The sequence below is a fragment of the Ailuropoda melanoleuca genome, chromosome 5 (genome assembly GCF_002007445.2).
Source record: "Ailuropoda melanoleuca isolate Jingjing chromosome 5, ASM200744v2, whole genome shotgun sequence".
Taxonomy (NCBI): Eukaryota; Metazoa; Chordata; class Mammalia; order Carnivora; family Ursidae; genus Ailuropoda; species Ailuropoda melanoleuca.
Window position 1 is genome coordinate 883,453 of NC_048222.1, and position 11,476 is coordinate 894,928.

Consider the following 11,476-nt stretch of genomic DNA (forward strand, 5'->3'; position numbering starts at 1 on the left):
GAGTTAAAAGATAAGACTGAACACAGGAAATTTTATAAAGAGTTATTAAACTCAATTAAAAATTATAGTTTTTAGGAATGCAAATATAAGCAATAAAAGTATATAAACAGGAAAACAAGAAATTATAAAAGCAGGATTCAAGATGATGTCCTTTAATTTGGAAATTCGGGTGGCAAAGATGAGGGGTGCCACGTGATTGACCATACAGGTGTTTTTCAACATCTTTTGTTTTGTATTTAATGACACATTAATGAGTGCTAAGTACTAAATTACCTAAGTTACCAAACTAATAATCAAAAGCATGGTATTCATGGACCAATGATGACAGTGTGTCATGAATCATACCAAGGATTATAATTAATCCAATTCTGTATACAGGATATCAAAGGAAATAATTTTTTAAAAAGTAAAGGACAGGAAAGAAATACTAAGCTAATATTCTCTAGAAGAAATCATTCGTGACAATGAATTCTTGCAAAAGAAAGAATATTCTCAATGTTACGAGCATAATTATCAGAAACACACAGAAAATGTGATTTTTTGCCAAATTATTAGACACATCCCTTCAAAATTAGAAATAAGACAAGGATGACTATTAGTATGACTTCTGCTCCACGCTGTGCTGGAGAGATTGGCTCGTGCATCACAATTAGAGAAATGAGCAAAGGAAGAAATAAAACACCTTGCTCACATGAACAGGATTATATAAAGGTACAGGTACGTTTAGCTCTCAGGCGGAGCTGAAGAAACAGAGATGTGTGGAGAGCAGCCACTGGAGGTAGTGGGGTCGTGTTATGGACAGAATATGTGTGTGTCCCCTCCTTACACGCATACATTAAAATTAACCCCCACAATGTGATGGTATTTGGAGATGGGGCCTTTGGGAGGTAATTAGGGTCAGAATGAGGGTGGGGAATTAGTGCTCTTTTAAGAAGCTTGCTCTCTGTGTCTGTCTGCCTGTGTGTCTCTGACCCTCAGTTTATCTGTCTCTCTCTCTCCCTTCCTCCCCACCTTCCCCAGGCACACACAAGAGAGGTCATGTGAGCACAAAGGAAGGTGCAGCCACCTAAGCCTGAGCTGGTGCCCTGATGCTGACCTCCCTTGTCTCCAGAACTGTGGGAAATACACAGCTACTGTGTGACCTGCCTGCCTGCCCTGTGCCGTGATGGAGCCGGAGCCTTGCACCAGCCCACCAGGCCAGGGGATTAAGCAGGGGAGGAAAGCCATTGGGAGGGGAGAACTCCTACACTGGTTTAGTGGAGAGACTGTAGCAAAGCAAATTTATGTTAAACGTCAACTAAATGCTCAGTTCAGGGAAAACACGGAATTCCACTCAGGACACATCTTCCCTTTTTAATATTAACTTACTCTCTACCCCCTGATCCAAATATTAATTTATTTCTAAAGCCCACATGACACCAGTCTGTAATATACTTTCTCAAAGAATTGAGGTAAAAGAAAAAGTCCCACAAACACTAAGGTCTCTCACTGCTGTGCAACCCTCCTTTTGCCTTGTTATAGATCATATTCAAATTTAGTAATAATGTCCCCTTCTCTTCACTTGATGTGTATTTTAGAGATCACCGTGTCCTTTTGAATCATTGCTATCTGCTGCTACTCCTCGGAACAACCGTGCAAAGGGGGCAGGCAGGTGCAAGAACAGGCCTAAGAGGCTGAGCGCAGTGAGAGATGCCCGTGGTCCTGCATCCTGCCTCGCACCCAGCCAGTGCACCCCTCTCCTGGCCCCTGTGAGCGCTGGCTGCTAAAGGCTCAAACCCATCGCTTCTCTGCAGAGCTGGCCTTGGACAAGAGCAGCTGCCCGACTCCCTGGGGCTGCCCTCGATCCATGAGTGCTGAGTGAGGAGAAACAAGGCTGGCCCTTGCGTCGAGGGCATTTTGTTCCAGACACCCTTCCTCCAAATTAGGCTAAAACTTAACTGTGAGACCACATCTTGCTCAGCCCTCTCCTCCTCCATGCCCTGCCTCCCCCATGCCCTGCGGTTACTCCTCTGCAGTAAATCCCCTGACCCTGAATCGCAACCCAGGCTCTGCTTCTCAGAAATCCACTCCACCTGATTTATCAAAGGCCCCACCCTGCAGAATTCACTGGGCAGGGACTCCACCCCAGGGGACCTGGCTCCGAGTCCTCAATGCCCCCAGTGCACCACATGGTTTGGAGAAACAATAAGGGATGAGGACAGCCAACTTTCGGAGTTGAACTTTTGAATCTGAACTCACTCAAGACAGGGGACTCCTAATGTAATCAGCAACAGTCAATCCTCAGACCATCTCTGTATTTCATGCCAGGGCCTATGTTTAAGCCTACTGTGATGCGGAAATTCATCTTGCGCTTCTGGCAGCACTAGAACTTTCCCCAACAGCGAGGGAAATGGATGCCCTACCTTGAAATGGCATTTTGTGGAATTTGTAGGTAAAGCTGTGCATTTGATAATTTATCTCGTCCGTGGGAAACAGTTCCCTCGTGCGATGGGAAACAGTTCATGAGGCCTTGAACTTAAAATCCAACTTTCTGGGCCACCCACTCAGTAGAGAAATGAGGAAAAAAAAGAGGGAGACTTGGATCAAGAAGGGGCTGTGGAGGCACCTGGGTGGCTCAGTCGGTTAAGCAGCTGCCTTGGGCTCAGTCCAAATAAATAAAATTTTTAAATAAATAAAAATACAAGCGCCTTCTTGTGGCTGGTGACCCAACTCCCTGGGGTGGCCTAGGACTCAGGACGCAGACGGCCTGCAAAGCTGCAGACCTGACGCGCTAGCACGAGGGGGGCCGTCGGGCGGACGAGCACGAGGGGCCGGCGGGTGACCGAGCTCCGCCGTGCGGATGTGACAGACGAGCACCAGGGGCCGTTGGGCGACGGAGCTCCGAGCTCCACGGACACAGCCTGACAATCCCAGTGAAGCAGGACAGCAGCGCAAACCCCTGGGGTGTGAAGGCCAAAGCCGGGGCTTTAACCAAAAACACGGATCGGGGGTGAAGAGCATATGAAAACTCTATCGTTTCTACAAGCTTAAATTATTCCACGACGGAAGTCCAGGTTTCAGACCCTGACTCCTCACGTCTTCCTGGTCTGTCACACGGACAATGATGGCGCCACTTCCCTGCCAGCTGGGCTTCTGGAAACGGAAGCAGTCTGCAAACAGCGCAAGTCGCTGTCCCGAGGGAGCGCCCCACGGGTACCGGGGAAGCAGCGAGAGCGGAAGGGGGTGGCCTGGAGGTGCTGGTCACAGGACGCCACAGACCCATTTCCTGCAAACGTCAGCAGAGCTCTGTGTGCTCTTAGGGGATTCCACGCAGACACAGACCCGCAGGCACGCGGCCCCACAGCTTGTTTACGACAGGCCTGGGACGGTCCAGCAGCCTCTCAAAGCGAGCACCTCCGAGGGGTGGGGACGCAGGAAAGGAACCAAACGCAAAGCGGAAGCTCCAACACCCGCACCTTCCTCTTCGGATGTGCCCAGACCGCAGATCAGTACTTGTCCAAAACACACATAGTGGGGACGTGAGGAAAGACGTGTTCTAGCTTAGTCTCCCCTGGGGGACTTGGTCAGTGATCCGGAAAACCTGCACCCAGCGACGATTAGACCAGCACGGCCGCCGCGTGGGTCTTCTGATGGCGGATGAGGTTGCAGTGGCGGCTGAAGCTCTTCCCACACTTGCTGCACTGGTGAGGCCGCTCCCCCGTGTGGCTCCTCTGGTGCTCGATGAGGAACGACCGCCGACTGTAGCTCTTGCCGCACTGGCCGCACTGATGGGGCCTCTCTCCCCTGTGGGTCCTCTGATGCTGGATCAGACCCGCACTCTGACTGAAGGCCTTCCCGCACTCCGCACAACGGTACCGTTTCTGTATGTTGTGGATCCCCCGGTGATTGAAAAGACCAGAGCTCCGACTAAAGGTCTTCCCACACTCATTACACTCATAGGGTCTCTCTCCAGTGTGGATTCTCTGATGGCGAACAAGGCCTGAACTCTGGGCAAAGCTCTTCCCACACACATCACACTTGTGCCGTCCCTCCCCTGGGGGGCTGCCCCAGCGCCCTGCTGCCCAACCCTCAGGGTCACCGACCTCTCCACGTCCGGGATCCTGGGGGGGTTCCTCCCAGGTCTGTCCGTAAAATATCTCCCCAAGGGACTCCACTATCTTAGGACAGTCTTTCCTCAGCGCCAGCTCTCTGTCCTCAGCCCTGGTCATCCCATCTGAAACAGAAAAGAACAGGCAAATGTCACTTGTTCCCTGAGTCTATGGGAGGGTCACTGCGTACACAAAAGGACAGGGTGCTTCTAACCTGGTATGACCCCACATCACAGAGCAGAGAGGAGTTAGAAACAGCAGGGTCAGTGTGGTAACACCTTCCTCCAGGTAAAAAGGAAGTCTGGCCTCTTCGGCAAAATGCAGCTCAGCCCGACCTTACGTGGCCTGGGCCTAGAGAGAATTCCTTCTACATCTTCGTGCGGAGGGGTGGGTCAAGATCAGGGTGGTTTCTCTTAGTTCTCCCTTAGAACTCCCTCACCACGGGGCGCCTGGGTAGCTCAGTCAGCTTAGGTCATGATCTCGGGGTCCTGGAATCGAGCCCTACATCAGGCTCTACGTTCAGCAGAGTCTGCCTGACCCCACAGGGTCTCTCTGTCCCTCTGCCCCTACCCCCATTCGCACACACGCTCTCTAGAAAACAAGTAAATAAATCTTAAAAAAAAAAACCCAAAATTCCCTCCTTTTGAGGTGGGGAGGCTCACAGTGACCAGGGGAAGTCACCCCATGTACTCATTCATTCCTTCATGGGGTCAGTGTTCAATGCCGCCATTCCAGGGGCGTCGGGAGTACACGACAACTGTGAAATCAGCACTACCACAGGTGTACTCCCTGCACAGGGCCTCTGCTGGCTCCGCTCAGATGACAGCAAGTCTCCTTCCCTCATTCCTTCAAGCCTTCGTTCAGCTCCCACTTCCTTACTTCTACTTACTACCGCCGTCAGCTCGCCACCCACAGTACTAACAGTCTCCCTCCCCTGCTCCCGCTCTGCCCCATTCCACAGCTTACCACCTTCTAACACCCTGCATCAACCTCCCTGTTTGTCTCCCCCTTGCCACAATCTAATCTCTATGGCAGCTGGATCTTTTGTTCCTTGAATCATGACTGGCACAAGGCAGTTTTTAATAAGTATTTGTTGAATGAATAAAAGAAAGCACTGAAACCAACCCTACTACTATGGCCTCAAATGATGGCCCAGGGACGGGCACCTGAGGCAAACACTCCCAACAGAACCAGCCCATATTGGATAGTTGTCCAACCAACCCCATCAGGCCTCTAGGAGTTGAAGGCAAGAATGGAAACAAACAGACCCAAACTGTCTAAACATTACGGAGCAGTCCTGTGGTATCCTCAGGATGTCTCCGTCTCTGCGGGTAGGACTACTGGAGGAAGCCATCAAGAAGACACGACCGCCAAATGACCCATGAGCTGGACCCTGACCACTGGATGTTCCTCACCCTCTCCTCTGTCCCTGGAATGAGTTACACTTGCCTGCCCCACTCCAGGAGCCGCCCCAAGGCCAGTGACAGTGACAGGGGGACAACACCATCTGGACAATACACACAACTGAAGCAGGTAAGTCCTCTGTATAAACTTTTATGATTTGGCAGGTGGGTGTGGAGATCTACTCACTTTGCCACCACCCAGGAAGGGCCTCCCGTGTAAGCCTCCTTTGCTTATTAAAACCACCATCTAGGAGCGCCTGGGTGGCTCACTCATTAAGCATCTGCCTTCGGCTCAGGGCGTAATCCCAGAGTCCTGGAATTGAGCCCCGCATCGGGCTCCTCCGCTGGGAGCCTGCTTCTTCCTCTCCCACTCCCCCTGCTGTGTTCCCTCTCTCGCTGGCTGTCTTTCTGTCAAATAAATAAATAAATAAAATCTTTAAAAAAAAATTTTTTTTAATTAAAAAAAAATAAAACCACCATCTTCCTGCTGTCTTCGGTCTCTCCCTGCCCCCATACGAGGGGGCTGGTTTCAGCTTACACCTGGGAAGCTCCCAAGAAGCCTGTGAACCAACAGATTTCCACCTTGCAAACCAGAGAGCCAAGGAGAACAGCCTCCAGCCTTCCTTTTTTTACCAAAACATCCAGCTCTTTCTCCCACACCTGACTGTACTGTCCCTCACACACCTAAGCAGGAGCCTCTGTGGACTGCTCTGTTGTTAGACCATGTTCTCCCACTCCTTCTAGCTGGGGGATGACAATGGGTTTGGAAAACAGAAATGCGTCTGCAGAGAAGAAACGGGCCACGAGTGGGATCAGTACTGCCCTTCTGCCCCAAATTCACACTTATAGTTGAAATGTACAAGAGAACTGGGTAGAATATAAAAACAAGGACATTTCTCACCTTCTATTACCATTTGCACAGCCTTCCGTGACTCACAAAGCACTGTCACATACGTTATCAAACTAACACACCACAAAAGCCCCTGATGTTACTACGGCACCTCTTGAAAGAAGTGAATAGCAAGACGTGTAGAGAAAGTCTGGAAAATACACAGCAATTTGACAACAGTGGAATAAAATTTGGAGAACTTTCATGTTTTACTATATAAATTTCTATACTATATGGACTTTTTATCATCAGCAGTTCTAAAAGAAAATTCAAAATCAGTGATACAAAGTAACCTTAAATGTTGCTTAGTTAAAAAAAAATTTGAAAAGCTGGAACTTGGATTGGGTCCTTGTAATTTCAAACACTTACTAAATCGCTATGCAAAACTGGCTTTTCCTGAAGACACACACCTGCAGTGATAGTCCCGTAAGAGAATGGATTTGTAGATGCCCTCTGGATACTCTCCTGTGGCCATAAGAAATGCTTAATGGATGACTGGATGAAGGGAGGGAGGGACCAACTGGATGAACCGGAGGAAAGACTTGCTCAGATGTGCTTCCTGAAAGAAGGGGTTCCCAGTACGGTTCTAGATGCAGTTTGGAAGGCTGAAGAAAGGAAAAGATGGCTGGAAAATAAAAACTTCAAGTTCATAGGGAGATGAGGAAGAAACAAAAGAACAGATTGAAAAGACGTTCATGAAGAAGGAAAATGAAACCAAAGTATTTTTTTAAAGACATATTTATCTTAGAGAGAGAGAGAGAGTGTAAAAGTGTGGGAGGGGCAGAGGGAGAGAGAGAAAATCTCCAGCAGACTCCACACTGAGTATGAAGCCCTGACATCATGACCTGAGCCGAAATCAAGAATCAGACGCTTAAAGGACTGACCACCCAGGGGCCCAGAAACCAAAGGACTTTTAATCTGATGAGGTCTCAGGAGCCAGAAGAAGGTCTGCAGAGCAACAGAAGTCACTCAAAAATATCTTTTTAATTTAAGTCAAGAGATGTGCTCCAAGTGGCAGAAATCCAGGGTAACCATATGATTGCTAGGGCAGACAAAATAAACAGAGGCAGGAGGCAGAGCACCAAGGGAAGTCGTGGCTTTGATCCACATGGGGATGGTGTGAAAATGGGAACAGCAGAAACACTGCACATCAACTGTTAAGACGGCTAAACCGGCCATAAGAGGTGATGATGTCTGGTGTGCGAAATCAGATGGAAGCTGGGCCAGCTGTGGCGGGGACAGCCAAGATAGGAAGGCAGCCGGCTTGGCCCCATGTGCCCAAGACTGCACGGGCCATAGTCACCTGCCAGGAAGTGGCAAAGGCTGGTTCCACTGGACTCCCCCATCCAGTCTGCCACCTGCTGAGCATGCTCACTGCTTTCCCAGCTTTCCCCTGCAGACGTCGCCCAGACTGGCAAGGGTGGGCCTGGAGGGATAGCCTGCCAAGTGCTTTCCGTCAGCTGTTCGTGTTCAGTGCTCACAACCACCTTCTGTGGGGCGCACTTGCTCAACTGAATTGTATCATCTCCCCTCCCCCCGTCACATGTTGAAGCCCTGACTGTATTTAGAAACGGGCCTTATTAGGAAAGTAATTCAGGTAATTAAGAATGGGGCCCTAATCCAACAGGACTGATGTCCTTATAAGGGGAAGAGACACTAGAGCTTTCTCTCTCTCCCTCTCACTCTCTCTCTTCCCTGCCCCAATAGGCCTCTCCCCTGCCCAACAGGCAAGTGCACAGAGAAAGGCACATGTGAGAACAAAGCAAGAAGGTAGCTGTCAGCAAGCCAGGAAGACAGGTCTCACCAACAACCCACCCTGCAGGCCCCTTGCTCTTGGACATCCAGCCTCCAGAGCTGTGAGAAGACAAATAAATGTCTATTGTGTGAGCCCCTCAGTGTGTGCTAGTTTATTAGGACAGCCCAGGCAAACTAAGGCAATACTATGATCAATCCCATCTGGAGATGAGGGAACTGAGCAAATGGTTAGGTGCCCTGCCCACATACAGCAGCTTCCAAAGGCAAAGCCAGGGTCTGAACCTTGTCTACCACACCGATTCTCCAAGGCTGCTCCCCACAGTGATTCCTGAAAGTCATCCTGAGGTGCCAAGTACCAGGAGACCAGAGAGCCTCCCTCCAGAATGGGAGGTGGGGGTATAGCCTGAGCATGGGGCAAGGGGACACAGTGAGCGCACTCGGAAGCAGGGAGCATTGCTGTCACCTGGCAAAGGGACTTCTGATCCCCTGGCTCCCCAGGTCTAGGCTTTATATTTGTTTTTCCTTGACCGGGGCAGGGGGCAGGGAGGGAATATGTTCAGCACCAGAAAAATCCTGTCCCTCACCTGTCTCTCCAATAGAGTGAGGCTGCTGAGCAGTGCCAAGGGTGAGCTGGGGTTCCTCAGGCCGGGACTGGAGGCTCAGTGATGTCCGTGCTCCCAGAGGTACTGTCTCCTCAGAGGGGACTTCTTGCCCCTGCGTGTGGGCTACCATCTGGAAACAGAGATGAGATTTGACTTCTGAAGAGAAAACTGTCTAAAGAAACACTTCCCTGGAAGAAGCAGAAACAGGGTTAGAGTTAGTCAAGGGGATACAAAACAAAGGATTCAAGGATCACGCGCATATACTTCTTCCTAGCAAATCTCCCTTCCTACCTCATGTTGTGGTTCATCGAGCTCTCTCTCCAGATCCTCCAGCAAAATCACAGCCTCTTCCCCACTCTCTGGACAGTGCTCCTGCACCCAGGCCCGCAGCTCCTCAGGCAGGATGGTCAGGAACTGCTCCAGCACCAGCAGCTCCACAATCTGCTCCTTTGTGCTCACATGTGGCCTCAGCCACTGGCGGCAAAGCTCCTGGAGTCGGGTAAGGGCCTCCCTGGGTCCAGGGGTCTCCTGGTAGCACAGCTGTCGAAAGCGCCTTCGGAAAATTTCCCTCGCTAGGGGATTACTACGTTTCAGCCTGGATTCCTGTGCTCGGAGGCGACTTTCCATCTCCACTTTGACTGTCAGAAGTTCTTCCTGAACCTCAGGACCTCGCACATCCAGGGGTAAAGGCTCCTCTGAGTCTGTATTCATCTTGTCCTTGAAGAGTTTAAAAAAACACCCTCCAGCTGGAGCTATGTTTTAGAAACACCTTTGAAGGTTCCCTCCTAAGCAGTAAAAATCAACGTTAACGGAAAAAAATGGCAATAGCTAATGATAGGCATTGATTATATAAGCAACTGTCACAGGTTCCAAGGCTCTTCACTGAGTCAAGTCACTTGGGGACCAAAGGATGGGAAAAATGGGAAATATAAGGTCATAATGTGCAAAAACCATACACTTTCAAGTCACTCGGAACTGGGTTTTATTCTGGCTCTAACATTTACTAATTGTGTGACCTTCAGCCAGTTTTTTATCTTCTTTCAATCTGTCTCTCAATGTGAAGAAATAGCAATAAAAATACCTTACGGCGCTCATGGAGAAGTTAGGGCCTACACAGTTCACTCAGAATGGTTAAAAGGCTCAGACTCATTATGTAAAAGTCAAATTAGACTATTGAATAGATAGAAACTGTTCTTGTCTTTGATTAATTAACTTACTTTCCTGGGACTCAAGCTTTCAATACAGGACCACAGTTAATGCTCACAGGACCCTCTGAGGTTTAATAACAACGGCTACTTCCGGAGATAAAAAACAGAGGTCAGGGGAAGTTACGTGTAAGTTGCCTAAGGTCAAGTTCTTTGGGAGGACAGGCCTCAGAATCCATAGAAGCGCAGGCACTGCCTGCGACCCAGGAGGCCTGTACTTCTGCACCATGTCAGGAAGTGCAGCCCCGAAGCCGAATTCCCGCTGGACAGGAGCTACGGTGGACGCGCAGGGGGTGGGCACCTGGGCACGGGTGGGTGAAGGACAGGGAGCCCCGAAGCACCCATCGGCAAAAGGGTCCCCGTGAGTGCGCGTACGTCAGGGCTCCAGGATCCTGCCCCTGAAAGCCAGTCCGCTCACAGACCCTTAACCCGCTCTCGGAGCCAAAACCTGAGGGGCTGAACTCCGTGCTTAACTTCCGGGTTCCCGAAGCTGTCAGACTCCAGGCGTTTCCTGCCCAGTCCCACCAGCGGCCGCTACTCCCCGGGGGCGGCCCTCCAACCTCGCGGTCCTCCCGCGCCCTGACCGCGCGACGGNAGGAAATGCCCTTCCACCCTTTTTTTTTTTTTTTTTTTTTTTTTTTTTTTTTTTTTTTTTTTTTTGCCTCCCGCCTCCTCCCGCCTCCCGCCTCCCGCGGCGAAGCACGTGGTTGGAATTTCGCGCGCGGGCGCGCAGTGAAGATGTTTTCAACCGAAGAAATGCGTGCAGCCTCGGCTATTAACTTGAAAATGCTTATTTTTAAAACATTGTTTTAAGAGACTACGTTACCTATGATTTTTTGAAAATCTCAGACGATGCCAGAATTAATAAACCAAAAGGGAAATCCCATCCTGCAGGATACCCCGTGGGCTCCACTCCGAGCCTCAGCGCCTCGCAGCACAGGCACTAGCGCGCGCTCCAGAACCGAGAGTGACACCGTCCCGCAGGGCGCCCCGAACAAGAAGGGCCTTCGTGCTAGCCAAGCCCGAGCACCAGCTGCGCCGCGTCACCACCGTGTGCATACCGATCTGTCCCTGCACCGTGGGCGCCCCAAGACCGTGGGCAAGGGGGTCTTCTGTGACGTGAAGGCCACGCGTCGCGTTTACAACTTCTGAGCCCAGCAGTGGGTGGACCAGACCCAGAGCTGCCTGTCAGACGCCGAGCCCGGCCCTGCCCCGGGGGCTCTGCGTCCAGTGGTTAGAAATCACTGGGGGTGCCCCCCCCCGCCATGTGTACAGCCCCCACCCTCTGCAGGATGGAGGCCCCGCTCCCACCACCCCCGCGAGCTCTGATTTGGAGTTTTGGGTGCGCGCCGGCCGGGAGGCGACGGTGGCACAGCCCTCGCGGTGGGCGGGTCAATAGGCCACAGCGCCCACGCCCTCCGGGGTTAGTGCCCGCCTGCCCGCGCAGGCCTCCTGTTCCCAGAGTCAGAGTCTCTAAAAACAGAACAACAGAGATTTGCCCCAGATGAAGATGAAGATTTGACAGTTTTAAGTT

The 11,476-nt window shown here is 50.9% G+C and overlaps 1 protein-coding gene across 1 annotated transcript; it reads right to left on the minus strand.

Moving 5' to 3' along the window:
- Positions 1-2,134: 2,134 nt before the first annotated feature.
- ZSCAN9 (zinc finger and SCAN domain containing 9) lies at positions 2,135-10,529 on the minus strand. The gene is made up of 3 exons (XM_034660096.1): positions 9,029-10,529; positions 8,720-8,867; positions 2,135-4,213 (listed from the first exon to the last, which is right to left on the minus strand). Exons 1-3 carry the CDS (start codon positions 9,446-9,448, stop codon positions 3,597-3,599), a joined length of 1,185 nt encoding a protein of 394 aa, XP_034515987.1. The 5' UTR covers positions 9,449-10,529; the 3' UTR covers positions 2,135-3,596.
- Positions 10,530-11,476: the final 947 nt, after the last annotated feature.